Source organism: Lipophrys pholis (assembly GCF_963383615.2).
Source record: "Lipophrys pholis genome assembly, chromosome: 3".
Lineage (NCBI taxonomy): Eukaryota > Metazoa > Chordata > Actinopteri > Blenniiformes > Blenniidae > Lipophrys > Lipophrys pholis.
In genome coordinates, this window is record NC_137627.1 from 28,102,936 (window position 1) to 28,121,888 (window position 18,953).

The 18,953-nt window shown below is 43.8% G+C and overlaps 1 protein-coding gene across 5 annotated transcripts in view; it reads left to right on the forward strand.

The window, feature by feature from the left end:
• LOC308107792 (unconventional myosin-XVIIIa-like) overlaps window positions 1-18,953 on the forward strand; it is a 124,195-nt gene that overhangs the window by 52,745 nt on the left and 52,497 nt on the right. For all 5 annotated transcript variants that reach the window (XM_080460297.1, XM_080460300.1, XM_080460298.1 and 2 more), the window contains 15 exons: window positions 675-781; window positions 978-1,154; window positions 2,767-2,977; window positions 3,937-4,079; window positions 4,167-4,267; window positions 4,892-4,955; window positions 5,109-5,253; window positions 8,459-8,629; window positions 10,799-10,889; window positions 11,208-11,400; window positions 11,745-11,831; window positions 14,076-14,205; window positions 14,292-14,451; window positions 15,030-15,216; window positions 18,489-18,693. In XM_080460297.1, coding sequence (XP_080316423.1) covers window positions 675-781; window positions 978-1,154; window positions 2,767-2,977; window positions 3,937-4,079; window positions 4,167-4,267; window positions 4,892-4,955; window positions 5,109-5,253; window positions 8,459-8,629; window positions 10,799-10,889; window positions 11,208-11,400; window positions 11,745-11,831; window positions 14,076-14,205; window positions 14,292-14,451; window positions 15,030-15,216; window positions 18,489-18,693 — 2,172 coding nt within the window. The remainder of the gene's footprint in view (window positions 1-674; window positions 782-977; window positions 1,155-2,766; window positions 2,978-3,936; window positions 4,080-4,166; window positions 4,268-4,891; window positions 4,956-5,108; window positions 5,254-8,458; window positions 8,630-10,798; window positions 10,890-11,207; window positions 11,401-11,744; window positions 11,832-14,075; window positions 14,206-14,291; window positions 14,452-15,029; window positions 15,217-18,488; window positions 18,694-18,953) is intronic.

Sequence of the window (18,953 nt, forward strand, 5' to 3'; positions counted from 1 at the left end):
ATATGATGCTCCGGTTGAGAAAAGACTGAATGAAACCAGTTTTAGTTTCCTGAAACACTAGAAAAGTTCTACTTACCCAGTTTAGAGATCCTTCACTTCCCTGTGACTGCCACTAGGGGGCAGTGCAGGCTCAGCTCCACATCCTGGCTTCATCTCACCTCAGAGGCCTCTGGATATACACTTTAAACTCTTCAAACACACAGTTGATTCATGTGGCCTATGCAGTGGCTCCAAATTATCCAAAGACAAGTGTCGGAGGGAAATAAGAAGTTTTATTCATGTACTTTGACAACCTGCTACTTCACCTGGAGCAAACAAACTACTGAAGAGTTATGATGGTCTGAAACCAATAAAACTGCTGAAACAGATCAAATAGTTACAACTCATAGAAAAGGAAAAACAGCTTCTGGTTAAAAAGGTAAAATTAAAAAAGTAAAAAAGCTAAATCAACTGAATCCTTTGAAAACTGTTAAGAAAATTAGTGAATGCCCTATTTGTAATTTTATTTTTGGAAAAATCATCAATGCAATTTTCTTGTTTGTAGATTACAACTAGAATTAGACTGAGCTGTGGTGTTTTCTTTTTAAAGGGGAAATGTGTTTGTATGAAAAGTGTTGAAGCGTTTTTTCTTCTTGAAAACGTCTTGAAAAAAGAGTGTCTGTGCCTCTGAACAGCCACCATGGTGAAGACGGAGCCTGGCTCGCTGCCCGAGGGCCGGCTCAGGGTCAAACTGGAGCATGATGGGAGCGTGCTGGATGTGGATGAAGATGACATCGAGAAGGTCAGACTGCACTTTCACACATTCAGCTGTGGTATTGATCGGGTCACACACAGCAGTTTCAATACACCTCATGAATTTGTTTTTACATAGTCATACACAGATAAATACAAAGCATTTCATACATCATTAAAATGAGGGTTTACCTGAGCCTGTGGTAACAGATGTTGTCTCACTGGGGTTTTCTATGGGTGTACAGGCCAACCCTCCGTCCTACGACCGGTCCGAGGACCTGGCTTCATTGCTTTACCTGAATGAGTCCAGTGTGATGCACTGCCTGAGGCAGCGCTACGGAGGAAACCTCATCTACTCCTACGCTGGACCCAACCTGGTGGTCATCAACCCACTCAGCACCCCCTCCATGTACTCTGAGAAGGTGAGAGCAGGAACCTCCAGCAGAAGCAAAACAAAAATGTCACTCACTCCTGAAAATACTATCATGTAGTTTTCACATTACTGAACAACTTCATCTGATGTTGATACAGGCTGATATCCTGCTGCAGGACTTTTAGGTGTCACAAACGTGACTCCTCATATTTATTTAAAAGATAATTTTCTGGATTTTATTTGAAGTAATGTCATGTTTGAAAGTAGGGACGCACCGATCCACGTTTTTTCACTTCCGATCCGATATTTGGATATCTGCCGATACTGATACTATTCCGATACCAGAGCTCTGTTTGCTTTAATATTATTATCATTATTGTTGATTTTATATGAGACTTTAATAAACTCCTATCTACAGGCAAGTATGAAATGTGCGAATGTATGCATGTATTCTCTCAAAAGGCAACTTGAGGTTAGTATAAGATCAGAAAAGGAAGCAGTACAAACTATTTTGGTTCCATTTGGACAATGAGGGGGTCTGCGTGACGTCATCATCTCATAATAAACTAGTTCTATCTTTAAAACCTCAGAATGACTTTATTAATCCCTGGGGAAATTCTTTGGCAACGCAGCACAAACAGAATGTTTCCAGTACTAACGCAGCACAAATGATTGGGACTATTTTCACAGAGTTTTGCATGGTGTAGGGCACAGCTTCACGGAGGTGTGATTCACCTGCTACAGCTTGGAGGAGCTGCTTTTAATTGTTTTGATGCTGCTGTCAGTGCTGTTCTCCTCGGGGAGCTGGTGTTTTAAAACGGTGACGTCTGGCAGCAGAGCAAACGCCTCGCTGTACAACGGCTTTGCAAACATCCACGTTGCTGTGTTGCTTTGCAGTGGTTTGAGTGTAAAATACGTCCAAACAGCAACATCCATCCATCCGTCCGTCCGTCTTCTCCCGCTTATCCGTTTCCAGGTCCTGGGGGTGGCAGTCTGAGCACTGTCACCCAGATCACATTGCACCGATTAAGAACCTTTTCTGCAGGTGGTGAGCCCACGGGAAGGTGACGCCTGGCATGGGACATGAACCCACTACCTTGAGATTGAGAGTCTCATGCTCTACCTACTCAGCTAGCCGGGGGACCAAACAGCAAGATGTTGTTTTGAAAAGTTGGAAAAGCACAGTGCTACTACACTAGCCTGCTAGCTGGCTGCAAACTGTGGAATGAATTTCCATACTCATTACCCGATGTCTCATTGAGACCCGCCTCCCTTCAGGAAATCCATTCCACATTTTGCAGCCAGCGAGCAGAGCAGCAGCAGGGAATCACTAGTGGAGTCATTTCAGTAACAGTAAAGCACAGACGAGGTTTCATGGATCGTAAATCTCCGCAGGTTGGATCGCAAATTTCTGATCCGTGAATTACGTTGGTATCAGAACCCGATACCGATACTGGATCGGATCGGCCTCATCCCTATTTGAAAGATCCTGCTGGTTTCTTCTGGCTCGTTTTACCAGCTAAGTGAAGACATGTGGGAGAGTTGTCAGGTTTTCTTAAATAGTTTCAGTCCCTGAATGTGAAGGACTTAATGTCACTGTGACTGTGGAGCTTGTTCAGCGTGCTGCCCTTCTTTCTGACCTCATCTGTCTCTTTCCTCAGGTGATGCACATGTTTAAAGGCTGCCGGCGGGAGGACACGGCTCCTCACATCTACTCCGTGGCTCAGTCAGCTTATCGCAACCTGCTCACCACCCGCCAAGATCAGTCCATCGTGCTGCTAGGAAAGTCCGGCAGTGGCAAAACCACCAACTGCCAGCACTTGGTCCAGTACCTGGTCTCCATCGCTGGCAGCACGGGCAAGATCTTCTCTGGTGAGAGACATGCCACCCTCAGACATGTTCAGCATGTCAGTCTGGCTCTCAGCATGACACTTCTGACACGCTCACAACAGTCAAATACTCACTACAATTGATGTTGTCTCCATAAATCTGTCAAAAGTCTGCAGACGTACTGCCACATGTGGCTCCGTGACCTCTCTGTGGAGGCTCCATGAAGCTGCCACCACATTATGTCTGAATAAAAGACTCTTCTCTCCCAGCTGAAGCTCCAAATGTGCAATTAGGCCCCGTTTACACAACTACAAAAGCCAGTGTAACCGTACAACTTTCTTCACTTTTGGTGGGTCTGTTAAATCGATGTCCTGCTCCACTGCAACTGTCACTTTTTTATAGAGTCTACCAAGGCGGAAGAAAAGTTTTCTTTTCTTTAAAGAAATGTTGTAAACAAGTCCTTAAAGTAAAGAGAGCTTGAATAGTTGATCCTCTCACTGTGTCCCCTCACGCTGCCGTACACTTCAGCTGAGAAATGTTGCTTTTCCAAATCTCCTCTTAGTATGATAACTAGAATTCAGTCCAAATAAATACTAGAACTGTTCTCGGCAGAGTGCACTGCCTCGCTAATGAACCCTTTATTTGCAGAACCAATTTAGCATCACTAGCATGTTAGCCCTTTGCTCACATGGATGCTAACTCGCCTGTCAGATAGCAACATCCCTGTGCCAAACCCTGAGCACACAGATAAACAATGATCCAAGGCAAAGCGCTTACGCCGGTATTTCTGGATGTTTGCCAAACCGAGAAGTTAGCTGTGAGCTCAGGAGCAGAGTTAGCACACCCGCCTCCGTGCTGAAGCCCTCAGGTGAAATAGATGTAAACTATAGAAGAGCTGATTCCACTGAAGATGATGATGTTGATTGATGATGACCGATGATCTTGATAGTGCTAGTTATGATAAGGATAATGATGGCGATGATGTTTCCTGGGTGTGCCAGCGGAGAAGTGGCAGGCCGTCTACACCATCCTGGAAGCTTTCGGAAACAGTTCGACCTCTATCAACACCAACGCCAGCAGGTTCTCACATGTCGTGTCCCTGGACTTCGATCAGGCTGGACAGGTGGCCTCCGCTTCCATCCAGGTGACACACACACACACACACACACACACACACACACACACACACACACACACACACAGTGTTTAAAGCTGCTCTCCTGCTGTGCAGACGATGCTACTGGAGAAGCTGAGGGTGAGCAGACGTCCAGAAGCAGAATCCACCTTCAACGTCTTCTACTACATGCTGGCCGGAGCAGACAGCAGCCTGCGGTGAGCAGCTGCTGCACTGAGTTTGTTCTGTTCACTGAGACCAGACTCCAGCTCATAACACACTTTTAGTTTGTACAGATTCTGGACAGGTTGAGCAAGTTTGGCTGGTCTGCCTTCTGATTCCATTTGTAGCAATTTGGCCTTTTTGATTTTCCATAATTTCTGCCAATTCAGCCGTTCCACAATCTTCAGCCTTTTCAGGGGGACTTGTTTACCTACTTTAGTTTCACCTCTTTTTTTAAATCAGTTTTACCTATGTCTGTGTCTAGGGGTTTTAGCTGTTTTAGATCCTTCTCCAGTTTTATTCACCAGTAGTTTCTTTGCTCATCTCAAAGCTCCAGGTAAAGCAGCAGGTTGAAAGGAAATGACTGGATTTAATCTAGGTTATCTTAGAGAGAGGAGACTTAAGAAAAATTGGTCAGCTGAGGTCAAAGTACAGGAGCCATAGTGGGAGTAGACTAAGGTTTTAATGGATCCATGTCAGATATGTGGTTTATACAGTAGTTGCACATTACTTATTGCATTAAGCTGGTCCTTTTTAAGAACTGAGGCTGTTTCTTGTTGCTGCACCATGACCATGGTACAAAGGAGCTGACTAGTCCCCCTGTGTTGTCTTTCTACCAGGACGGAGCTGCACTTTAATCACCTTGCAGAGAACAGTGCCTTTGGGATCCTGCCACAGTCTAAGGTATTCACACCTGAAGGTCGGGCAGAGATCGGTCTTCACAACTTGTGGTGTCTTACTGAGCTGCGTCCTGTCTCTGCTGCTGTGAAGTGAAAGTTTGCTGCTACTACAGTTTCTCAGAGTTCACTGAAGTCAGATGTGTTTGATGGTTCTCAGCCTGAAGACAAGCAGAGAGCCTCGCAGCAGTTCACCAAGCTGCAGGCAGCCATGAAGGTGCTGGGTATCTCTGCAGAGGAGCAGAAGGCCCTCTGGCTCATCCTCGGGGCTATTTACCATTTGGGGGCAGCAGGAGCCACTAAAGGTAGGAACCTGCCCTCAGATGACCGACTACATCAAGTCTCACAAGAAGGAGAAGGAAAAAGACAATGTAAAAGCACTGCATGAAATTGTGTGTGCATGGTGATCTGTGCTCAAATGTGCTGAGAGACATCCCAGTCTCTTCTCATGGGTGTCTGAAGTGTTGACGAGAGACTAGCACTGCTGGTTCTGGCCTGTCGATGCAGAGAGAAGCAGAACAAAGAGCTGCAATCAGCTGAAACTTGGAAGAGTTGTTTCCCTCTCTGTGATGACGCAGTTGATGTGTGAGACTGTCGGAGCTTCCACAACTTGGCAGTTTTGTCAGGGTTTGCTTTCAGACAGGGTCGGTTCCTCCCTGATCAGTTTCTCCTCACTGCTTTTTGACTGAGGGCTTGTGAACATCAGCTGTATTTTCTGGGATGTGATGCTCAGATTGTCTGTGGAAGAGTTGCTTCAGGAAAGTTTTCAGCAACATCTGTTTGTAGTTGAAGTCTGACCCACAATCTTCAGAAAGAACCTGGTTGTTCCACCAGACCTGGACCTCCTTGTGCTTCTTACTGCAGTGGCTCAGACTTTATCTCTGCTCTGTGCAGCTCACTTTCAAACATCTTCATGATATTTGGTTTTACTGCTGTACATCTTTTAAGCCATTTTAATTGTATTATCATGCTGAATATACACAGCATGAAAGACTTAACTGTGGTAAATTAAGTGCATTCATTCATTCATTTATTTATTCATTCATCCATCCATCCATCCTGTCCACGTTGACACGTTAGACCAATCAGGTGGGGCGTCACTGTGCTCCGCTACATTGATTCACCCTCACCAGTGTTTCCTCTACATTCATTTAGGAGTGGTGGGCTGCTATTCCTAAATCGAGGGTTATACTGGGCTCAAAACAGCCTCATTTTTACCGTGCATGCTTTTCTCCTGTGAAGTAGAGGAAATGTCAACCAGTGCACTAAATTCGACAGAAGGGATGTAAATAATTCAGCTCATGACATTTGGAGTTCACATGTAGGGGAGGGAAGGGGAGGTCGGGCGGGGGTTCACATAGGTTGAACATAGTTCCAGGAAGAGAAAGCACTGGTATTTTGGAATTTTTATTATACTCAATTCACAACATCATATACTGAAGTGTTTGTTTATCGCAGGTCATATCTAGACAGCACAGGGAGACATTTCTATAACACACAGTCAACAGCCATATTTCACTATTCTAACAATAAAAAAAACTGATGATAGCTTTTCAATTTTCATAACAAACTTCCCCACGGTGAACAGACTCTGGGCCAAATGTGTGACAGTATTTTCATCTCTGTTGTAATTATTCCAAGAAATAATTTGCGGTGGTACTACAATCATCCCTCTAGTCAAGCATGTTGACGAATGACACGGCCCTGCAGCCATGACCGTCCCAAGTTCAGGCTGGACATGGCTGCTTTATCTCTGCTCTGTGTGATGAAGTGATGAAGGTCTGCAGTGTGTCTTCTCTAACTCCTTCTCTTTACTTGCATGTTTGCATGCTGCACCTGTGCACAAGCAGACGGAGATGAAGGTAATGGAAAAACAACACTCAAGTTGACTGTCTTTCTCTTCAACAGCTTTATTTCAGAGCTTCTCCTGTTTGTATTTCCTCCCAATGTGTTTATCATCATCTCCAGGCCTCATGCCATTAGCAATTTTATTGTTTGTCCTCCTCCTCCTGTTTCTCTGCTCTTTGTGCTCCTTGTCTCACCTGGTTTGGAGTGGAGATGTACATGCTGCTTCCTTTGAGCCGCTCTGTTTGAAGCCTCACTCTGTCTCCCCACAGCTCATGTCACACTTACATCCCTTCTCCAGCTAACAAAGTCAAGCCTGTTCTCTTTCTCAGTGCTGTGACTCTGTCCCTCAGAAGTGTATTTCCCAGTGCAGTCCCATGTTGCTTCTGTCGCAGCTTTATCACGTGAGCTTTGAACCTCTTCGAGACCGAATGGAGACGTCTCTTCAGGGTTCATCCAGCAGTGTGCAGCTTTTATTAACATGTGTGACACTGCAGCAAATATAATTTCCCTTTTAATAACCAGGATCAGGTTTCCACCCTGAACAATCTGACGTCTTAAATACTCTCTGAGAACGATTCAGTACACAGTTTTCTGTGATTATTTTCTTCGTGCACTACATCTGGGACACACACTACTCCACAGAGCCAACTCAGACAGAGACCACACACACGTTTACGCCTTCAGGCAGGTTGTTCACACATAAATCTTATAGAAAACCACCACGGTACAGAGAGCGGACTTTCAACACTATAAAAGTGCATTCAATCCTGAATCAGAGGTCTGTAATGTCTCTACAGCCACAAGTGGCTCTACAGCTCCTCTGTAGTAGCTTCATGAGAGTTTCTTTTAATTGTATCAAAATAAAGTGTTTTGTGTGAATTACTGACTGGACTCTCTTCACTCATCCATTCACAACTGGACAGGTGTTAATGACCCACTGAGCCACGGTCCTAACCAGGCCTCTCATAATCTGAGTCACATTCCTGTTGTATTGGGGAAAATAGGTCACATGCACATAGGTCAATACCTGTAACAGCACAACTTGTGAAAGAATATGTCTTCTTATGGTGAACTTTCACATTGTTTCTCCATTCCTAAAAAGTCAGTTATAGCTTTTGAAGGAAAATGTTTTTTTAAGTTTCTCAAAGACCTGATGTGTGAAAATGTCATTGTGTTATTATTGGAGCTGAATACAAGAGCCTCAGCCACACATTGATCTATGTGGAAATGAAACAACACCTTCATGTGTTCATTTCAGGGCTGTCGTTTTACCAGAACTTAGAAAAAGAATTGATATTGTTGAAAAAAACAACCTGATGACATTGATTACAGTGAGTTGTCCTTTGTAGTCATTTCAGTCATCTTCATTCCTTCTCGGCCTACTCTGTGTGGAGAGGAAGTGATGTAGAAACATTGTGTTGATGTGGAACTGAAGCATGAAGCATGAATGCATACAGATGACAGTGGTTCCTGTGAGCAGCAGCTGTATGTCGTATATATATATATATATATATATATTAGTACTGTACAGAGTTGCCACATTCATACTTCTCTGGGTTAACGAAGACAGAGAAAATCAGTTTCTGACTAGTTTTACTCTACTTGTTGTCTTTATTGTGACCACCACTTTCTTTTCATTTTGACTTTCTATTTTGTCTTCAGCGGGGAGGCGGCAGTTTGCTCGTCATGAATGGGCCCAGAAAGCAGCGTACCTGCTCGGCTGCACCTTAGAGGAGCTGTCCTCCTCCATCTTCAAGCATCAGGCCAAAGGACTGCAGCACTCCACTTCCTTCAGGGGGGGGGCAGATGATGGCGGGCACGGAGATGGTGCAGGTACAAACTCTCCTTTAATCTGAGGACATGATGAGAAAATACAGATTTAGTGAGATTCTCTTGAATGCCCAGAGATGAATAAAGACAAGCGGAAACCAGGAACCATCAACCAAACATCAAGAACAGCCTTTAGTACTTCACACTTTCTGGTCTCAGCTGGACTCGCAGCATTTACTTTCTTACACACGCTTACTCTTATAATATTAATAATGATAATACATTTGATTTATAACGCACTTTACATTATAACAATCTGTACTGTTCTGGATGTACTGTTAGTTTCTGGATCCTGGTTCTGGATGTACTGCAGTTTCTAGATCCTGGTTCTGAATGTACTGTTAGTCTCTGGAGTCGCTTGCCAAAGATCCAGATGATGAGTGTGTTGCAGTAGTTCAGCCTTGAGGAGACAAAGGCGTGGACAAGCATTTCTGCTTCAGCCACAGTGTTGGGCGCAGTTTGGCAATGTTCCTGAGGCGGTACAACGACGTCTTGCAGAGGTGTTTGATGTTCCTGAGGCGGTACAACGAGCGAACCCAGAAGTGGAGGATGGACACAATTGTGTGCACACCCACGGCCGGCGCACGGTCTGCAGACGCGCAATGCAGAAAGCATGGAGGAGCCTTCATTGTATTCAGTCTCATTGTTTTCAGACTTCTAGAGTTTAGTGTTACTGTGTTGTTGATCTTATAGAATTCAGTCTTATCGTGTTTAGCGTTATCGTGTTCAGACTTATCGTGTTCAGTGCTATTGTGTTGTTGATCTTGTAGGATTCAGTGTCATTAGGGGCTTTTCCACCGGAAAGAACCAGGAGCTAGTTCGGAGCTAGGGCCAGACTTAGCACCAGTTCTTTGTCTTTCCACTGCCAAAGCCCCGGCCAAACAGGGGCTAAACTGGTGCTACGCTGGCCCCACTTCGTTGCTGGGCCAAAGAGGAGCCAGACTGGGACCTGACGCGTCATCAGCTGGGGGCGGAGTTATCTCTGGAGTTATCGCTACCTAAAAGGCGGAAGCGGGTTGTACCGGCTTTCTGAAAACTCCAGCGAACACGGAGCCCCAGAGTGGTTATAGAGAAAGAAAAAAAAAATACGCGTGGGAATGATATAATGTCATTCCCTGAAGTTAATGATACGAGGGAACGGGATTATTTAATTCGCGTTCGCGGAACCGCGGCTCTCGAGAGCTCTGCCGCGCCCCTCCGGTGTCAGTCAGCACCGTCGGATATAATTTAGAAGCAGTTTTCCATTGTCATTTATTTTTCCCACTTTTCATGGTGACATTATTTTAACTAACGTCACGTCCAGGTCTTATTTCGCGTTCTGACCGCAGGCTGAGGCGCTGCAGCCACTGCGCAAGGCAGTATGACGCTGCCCCGCTCCGCTCCAAGACGCACCAATATTATTTTCTAACCCACAGAACTTCTTTAGAATTAATACTTTTGGTTCATCAGCAACTAAAAAACAAACTACATACCACTGTAAATGAAAGCTGTGATTTTATAGGCATAAAATGAGCCTTTTAACGGCGCTTCATGTGAAAGAACTTTAATCAGAGTGTGTTTACATAGGTTGTCATTGGAAACCGTTTTCAGAGCTTCGTTCTATCACTGTAAACCTCCATTCCTCCATGTTGAAGCATTTGATTCAGACACACCCAGAAATAAAGTGAAAGGAGCAGAATTTCACTATGTAACGCCCAAATGTTGAAAGATAAGCCCCAAACTCATACACGCGTTATTTTTTTCCCTCTATGTCCACTCCGGGGCTCCGGACTAAAGCAAGACGGACGTGAAAAAACAAGAATAGAGACAAGAAGAGACGTAATGTCTTCTGGCTCTTTGGTGCATCTGAGGTTCAGGCCAAACTAGATGGAGCGACCCGGACTAAACCAATGAATACAGTCCGTCTCCTTGTACCTGGATGAGCGCTGTCAGCGCCAAATTGTTGAAATCAGTGACGTATCACGTTTTGGAGTGACGCAATGACGTGGCTCTCACTTGGCTCCGGTAACGGTGGAAAAAGAACTGATTCTTTGGTGGTGCTCATTTAAGAACTGGCTCTGGCACTGGCCCTGAACTAGCTCCTGGTTCTTTTTGGTGGAAAAGCCCGAATTGTGTTCAGTGTTATGCTCAGTGTTGCAGTGTTGGTCTCTGAGTCTGCTGATTGTGTCTCAGGCTCCAAGGTGACTGCTCTGGAGTGTTTGGAGGCAATGGCATCAGGACTGTACTCTGAGCTCTTCACACTCGTCATCTCCCTCATCAACAGGTAAAGTCTTCACATTTTTAGCAAACTGAATTAAAGTTTTATATCAGTAGCTTCAGTACTGATCACATTGTAGTGAGTTACTCTGGAAAAACGGCGAAGACACAGCAAGAGTTTGCTGTTTCCATCTGAATTGTGGCCAGATCTATGCTCCTCATGATTATGACTGTTCTGGTTCCTTCTGCCCCAAATATCCCGATCTCTATACTTCTACCTTTATACTTCACCCGGGTCCTCCTTCCAGCTGATGTAAAACTCTTCGCAATAGCAGTTTACTCAACTTACACACGATTTGTGTGTGTGCACGTGTGCTTGCATCAGGGCTCTGAAGTCCAGCCAGCACTCCCTGTGCTCGCTGCTGGTGGTGGACACACCAGGTTTCCAGAACCCTCGCTGGGCCCAACAGCAGCGTGGAGCCACGTTCGAGGAGCTCTGCCACAACTACACCCAGGAGAGGCTGCAAACGCTGTTCCACGAGCGCACCTTTGTGCACGAGCTGGACCGGTACAAGGAGGTACACACACAAGCAGTGCTGATTCCTGTTATAGAAATATTTCAGAAGCTCTCTCATAACCTAATCTGTGGATTATTGATTATTTGTAGTAATAATTTGTTGTGCGAGGAAATGATTTAATCACACAATAGTCTGCTTTGCTAGTCCTTGTTGAATTTTACATGTAAAACTGTAATTAAGCACATTTCTATGTGGAAAATTCAAAAGCAGTTTTTATTCCAAATGAAAATCAAAAGCTAAGACAATGCATGTGAATCATCCCAGCACTACATTTCAGAGAACTGATCTCTTTGTGATTTCTTCTTGTGGTGTATTAACCGAATCCTTTATCCTCCTGCGTCTAGGAGAACATAGAGCTCGCTTTAGATGACATAGAGTCCAGTGCCTCTATGTCTGTAGCAGCTGTTGATCAAGCCTCAGCTCAAGCTCTGGTAAGCACTATTCCTTCACAGCTCGTCTCATTGTGTTCACAGGAGACCTTCAGCCCTATCTTCCCCTCAGCTGTAGCTATTCTCCCCCACTGACATACAGTTACTTTATATCCACGTTCACCACAACCAAACCTTTCATATATAAACGTTCATTCAGTCATCATGAGCTGTTATAATCTCAACACACGGGTCACTGAGTGTCTGAACGTTTGTTGGTCCACTGATTTAAGACCTAAACGACACATTCAAACAACCTACAAGACGTTAAAATATCAACATAAATAACAATCCATGCTGTTCCAAAATATGTGGTCCTGCAAGTCAAACAAATTTTCCTTCTTAGGTGGTGAATGTGTTTGTCTCCTCAGATCTTCTTCAATAACGACCTTCAATTGTTTAAATGTTTTCACCATAAAAACAAACCAGAGTAAAAAAAAAAAACCGTATTTAAATCATGAAAACATATTGAAACAGAAATACTAAAGAATCATTTGTTTCCTCTGTTTTAGAGCAGAGACTGACATTCTGAATGTATTTAACAAAAGTTAACATAAAAACACTTGAAATTTATGAACTCTTCGTCATCTCAGCGTTTCTATCCAGACTGAAACTGTTCACTTGCTTCAGTTTCCTCTTTTAAACTCATGCCACATTCTTCAGTAATTGGGATCAAATCTGTGATTTTTAATGCAGACTTCTTTAACACCAAAAGTTTATTTTTTAATCAATCGGACACATCGGATTAAGTCTCCGCGTGTAGCACAATTGTAGTTTGTATTAAATTTAAGTCATAGTCAAGGGTAAACATGTTTTAAATGATTTTTGGTGGTAAAGTGGATGAGAGTTGTGACACATTCTGAAGTGAACAGGCAGTTTAAAGCCTGTTTTCATTTCAGGTTTAATGTCTCCACGTTGGAATAGAAAGAAAAGCACATCAGGAAGGATGGCTCATAAAGAGGGCTTTGAATGATGTGTAGAAGAGTTAAAAAGAGTAAATGAGATGCTAACTGTTCGAGCTGTCATCAGAGAGATGCCTCAGGCCATCCACTGTAAACGTTTGCACTGGGGATGTCCCGATGACACTTTTTTGCCCCCGATACCGATCCGATTTTTCAGAATTGAGTATCGGCCGATACCGATGCTGTTCCGATCCGATACTTACATTGCTATTGCAAAGGTACTCAATAGTCTATTTTTGGAGCAACTAAGATGTCTGAAGCTAAAAGCACTATTGGCAGAAGCTTTGTTTAGCTAGAAATTATTGTAAAACTCACTTATTGAATCAAAATTCTTCTCAGAATGACTTAAACATAAATGCTCTTAGGCAATGTAACTTCTTTGTGTATTAAATTTCAGTTTAACTTAAAGCAGTATGAGAGGTTTGACCTGAATTGTCACAAAACATTTACATTTCAATGTGAATTATAAACACTTAATTCCACTTCAAAGTGGTAAAACCTATTTGACAAAAGTATTCTGAACATAGTTCTCTCAAAAACCTATTCAGAATATCCCAGTCTCCCTTCAAACTAGCATTACCTTCTGGGTTATTTTTTTCGCCATATCGCTCCCCCGTGGGTACTGATGCTTTATTTTAAAATCCTTTATTTTAAAGCTGCACCGAGTTTGCTGCTTCAGTGCGGCTTTTTCTTTAGTTGTTGTAAACTGAGGGTACATCCACACGACGAAAAAACTATCTTTTTTTCTCCCTGGTCTGCTCCCAAAAAAACTCCCGTCCACACCTCACTATGGACACGGCTCAACACAAGGCTTCAGGGCATGTAGTACACATGCCAGGCCTTTAGGGGCATTGTGACTCACCAAACACAACAAAAAAGCAGAAGAAGACTGACCACATAGAAATTTAGAAGTAGGTTTCTGCACATAAACCACTATGTATAACTCTAGTTTTATAGGTCTATGGCCCCGCTCTGCCTGCTTCTAGCTTCTGCAGCTCGACCGGAGCTTGTAGTCCCTGATTGTTGTGGTTATTAGGTGACGTTGCGGACCGCGTTTTCTTTTTTTTTTTTTTTTTTTTTTTTAAGATCGGCGGGGTGATTGGCTGGATTTGCCGATCACTCACAAATCACCAATATCGACCCCGATCCAATATCTACCGATCTGATCGGGACATCCCAAGTTTGCACAGTTGTTCCTGTGATGGCCGCTCGCCACACATTTCTCTACTGTGATTGCTGCATAATAAGAGGAGTGATTCTGAATTTGAGAGGCTGCTGGTTGCAGGTCCGCACTTTGGCGAGGACGGACGAGGCTCGGGGGCTGCTGTGGTTGATGGAGGAGGAAGCCGTCCAGCCTGGAGGATCAGAGGAAACCTTGTTGGACAGACTCTTCAGCTACTACGGCTCAGCACAGGGTGAAGGGCCGACTCGTCACAGGGTCTCCAACAGTCCAGCAGCCAGGCTGACTGTCTCTGTGTCTCTGTGTCTGTCCCCCTTGCAGGAACCTCTCTGCTGCTGCGGGGAGACAGGCCTCACCTCTTCCTGCTGGGACACAGCCACGGTACGGACTGGGTGGAGTACGACACGCTGGGCTGGCTGAACCACGCCAAACACAACCCGGCATCTCAGAACGCTGCCACACTGCTGCAGGACTCACAGAAGTAAGACACACACACTATAAACAACGACTCCACCTTAATTTTAACTCATATAAAGTACAACCACTTAAAATACTGTTTGAGACCAAGGAGGTGCAGATTATAACCTGTTGTCATCTTTTTGTAATTTGAGGGGTAATTTGAATTTTAAAACTTTAGTGTCCTAATCTGTGCATTCATTTTTTGAACACCTTCAAGTTAAAATAGTGGTCACATATTTGAGAAACTTATTGAAGAAGTGATTTAGTGGCGATTACATGAATGAAACGGGGGGTTCACAGTAAACCTTTCTCTAGATATGAGATGGAGTTGCAGAAATATTTATTTTTTTGTCTTTCCCCTGCATTTCTTTCCTTAAGATTCATGTCAGTGTGTTGCACTTGGAGGGCACATGTATCTGTCAGATAAAAGTGATCTCTTCATTCAGTTAACAATGAAGCAAAGCAGGTTTTTCAAAAAGTTGAGGAGTGTGATTTAATTAGTTTGTATTTCCTCTGTTTCAAATCGAGGGTTTATGATTTTGATGTAGCCCGCAATGTTTCTATACATGTGCTGATGTGATGCTCCTCCTACCTCCTCAGGAAGAACATCAGCAGTCTGTTCCTGGGCCGAGCCAGCGGGGCCACGGTGCTATCCGGCTCCATTGCCGGTCTGGAGGGCAGCTCTCAGCTTGCCTTGCGCAGAGCCACAAGCATGAGGAAGACCTTCACCACCGGTGTGGCTGCTGTGAAGAAGAGGAGTCTGTGTATCCAGGTCAAACTCCAAGTGGTACGTGAAGAAAAAACAGCTTTAACCGGTCACAGAAGAAAGACTTCTTACTCCCGTGAACATATAGGTCTCACCAAGTGTGTCCACTACGACCAACCTGAACTGGTAGTGTAAGGATCTGTTGACAGTTCCCCCCAACATGAGGATTATACACTGAGCTTCATCCTGACAAGATGCAGCTCCTCTTTATCTTTCAGGAACATGACGAACTGATGGTTTCATTAATTCACTCACAGACACAGGAAAGTTCAGTTTCTTTATCAAAAGTCTTGATTCATCCAAACCTCGAAATTTTCAGATTAAGTCTGTTACTCGATGTGGGGTCGAGCAGAAACACATTAAGGACAAATAATACCCAGATAATATATGAATTTGATGTACCTTATGCCAATTTTTTTATTTTTTAAATATCAAGTGTCTTATTTTATATTAATTTAATTTTCATAAATACGTTTAACCTATATACCACTAGAGGGAGCTCATGTATTGCTGCTGGTACATGGACTTCAGTTTGAGAACAGTGACTGTAAAAGTCTGTTCCGGGGCAACAAACCTCAATGAAGTGATTTTAACCTCTGAATAAGCACATCCACAATGTCTAATGCACTTTTGATAAACTCTGATATAAATATCTTGAATTTTAAATGTTTTCCTCCAAATTAAAAAAATCCACGTCTTCCTAAACTAAGCTAAAACTAGTCATACTTTATTAAATTCCTTCTTTACACATTGACCCATTCAATATTCAGGATGTGGTGAGGAGCCACATTACGGCGTTCTGGCAGGCTGATGGTAGGTCACGGGTCATTCTCAGGAAGATTCTAACCTGTGAACTCCCGATCACAAGGTGTGAATCGACTGCTACAGCGGAGGAGCGAGCTGTTTTCGATGCCTCTCTCAGTGCTGTTCTCCTCAGCGAGCTGGCATTTTAAAACAGTGACGTCTGGCGGCAGAGCAACCACCTCGCTGTACAATGGCGTTGCAAACATCCACGTTGTTGTGTTGCTTTGTGGTGTTTTGAGCGTAAAATCCATCCAAAGAGCAACATGTTGTCATGAAAAGTTGGATGGCACAGTGCTACTTCCCTAGCCTGCTGGCTGGCTGCAAACTGTGGACTGGATGTCCTGACTCATTACTCCATGTCTCATTGAGACCCGCCTCCCTTCAGGAAATCCAGTTCACATTTTGCAGCCAGCGAGCAGAGCAGCGGCAGGGAATCACTTGTGCAGTGATTTCAGCAACAGTGAAGCACAGTCGAGTTTTCATTTATCTGAAATCTCCGATCCGTGAAATACGTTGGTATCAGAACCCGATACATCCCTACAAGCTGCATCCACGTTCTCTGAAGTAGCAGCGTCTTCAGTCCTGAGTCTGTTCGGTTTTTAACTCCACCGTTACTGGAAGTCTGAAACTCCCAGTGGACAAATTAGGAATTGCAGGTAATTTTAAGCAGGCTGGATTGAACCTGGATAGTGTTTGACATCAATTCAGTAAAATTAATAATCGCCACCAATTCATGTGAGTAAAACAGGAAGTCTGTTAAAGCTCAACAGTGGTGTTCCTGCACATAATCCTTCTTTACTGCACCAGGTTTAAGTCTTCTCATCCTGGAGGAGGTTTGAGGTAGCAGATAGTAGAAGATAGTAGCAGATGTTAGTGAACAGACTTGAGTCCCGCACCAGACTTTCACACACGGGCTCACCTCAGGGTAGTGTCCTGTCACCGTTGGTTGTCATTTTGTACACAGACAGCAGTAGAACTTCACAGGAAGGCAGTCATATTGTAATATGTTCCCGTGACACAGTCCCCCTAAGTCTTCTTCAAGGCCTTACCTGCATTTGTGGAATGGTGTGAAGATAACTTCTTGGACTTAAATGTACTAAAACCCAAGGAGCTAATTGTTGATTTCAAGCTGAACAATGACATGCCAGAGGAAAGCATCACTCACAATTAAAAGGTTGAAATTGTTCTCTCCATCTTGGCACTGTACTTGACTCAGCTTCAATTCGACATAAACACTGAGCTGATTGTCAAACGGGGTCAACAAAGAGTTCATTTAAGAAGGAAACAATTCCTTTCCTGCTGGTACAATGGGCTGTCTGTGAAAGACAGAAACAGCTGAAACAGTGTCGTCAAGGTGAGATCAAAACTATTGGAACTCCTCAGAGGAATTTGGGCTCAATCCGGCAGCAACAAGTAGGTGGAAAAGCACAATCATCAGCCAACCAGACCGCTTTCTGTCTAAAGAATTCTCTCTGATGCCTTCTGGCAGACGTGCCCCATAGGAAAACTAACCGCTACTCAAAGTCCTTTATTTCCATCTGCCATAAAGCTCTTAAACACAGACCACACCTGTTTTAAATGACTTTTTAGATTACCTTTAAAATACTTTATTTAGAGTAAGTTATGTACAGTGAAACCTCTGGTGTAAGGACGCCCTAAAATCCAAGTGCAAGTGTCCCTGAATATGGGTGTCCTCTCTTCGGAGGTCACAAGGACAAATTGTAGGACCAATTGATATCAACACCAACACCAAATAAGTTATGAAAGACGCCACATACAGTCAACTTTACTCTTGAGTGGCCGAACCGGTAAAATATTTCCAAAATAAGCTTTGAATTTACACTTGAAAGTGTGTTTTTTGTTGTTGTGACGCACAGTGTACATGTATATTTTTACAAGATCACACAATTCGTACTGAAAATAAAAACAATCTCAACATAAAGTCAATTTTAATGAAACATTCTGGTGCAAAACACAGTGAAATGTAAAAGAAAAAGCCCAAGTATTTTGGTCATTTAGCTCAGCTTGAAATTTGCGAGGAAAACCCGTCGGTTGTCCGCGTCAGGCAGGTTGTCTTCTCATTGAGGTGTGTTAACAGTTAAATACCTGTCCATGCACGGTGAGACATCTACTCATTACAGCTCATCAGAGCTTCTACTATATTTCCTGTGTTTTTTCTTTTTGTTATTACTGTTTTTCATACTGCCTTGTTTTTTATCTTATGTTCTTTATCTTTTATCTTGCTGTTCTGACATTTCTCTGTGTCCCATGCTAAATTGTTTTGATTATTGACTATATATTAATTGACTGAATGCAATGCATGCATGTGAATGGACACTGGGAAGCTACAAATGAATTGCCTCTCGTAGGATAAATGAAGTTGTCTGGACTGAACTGAATTGAACTGAACAGATAGTAGATGACAGTAGAATATAGCAGATAGTAGAATAAAGTAGATATACCTCTGACTGTACTCCCTCTGCTCTTAGGACGCACTCATTGACATGGTGCGCCGCTCCAAGGTTCACTTCGTCCATTGTCTGCTCCCCAAAGCCGAGGCGGTGGCCGGGAGTGACCTGCGAGTGACACATGGAGAGAGTCCGGACGCCGGCCTCATGACTCTGGACTTGGGCCTGTTGAGGGCTCAGCTTCGAGGGTCCAAGCTGCTGGACGCTCTGCGCATCTACCGACAAGGTGACCAAGCTGACGCACCTGAAGCAGACAATCCCGCTCACACTCTTCACTCGTTTTAAAGCAGCAGTGAACTCATGCTGTTACCATCTGCACTGATCTTTCTCTCAGGACACCGCTTGATAGTGTCTCTGTGACTACCTGATGTAACGCCTGATGTAAGACCTGATGTACCTGAAGCAGCTCACACACAATATCTAATCTCAGAACATAATCTCAACATACAACCTTCAGGCCAACAGGTTCCTGCAGCCAGAGATCTG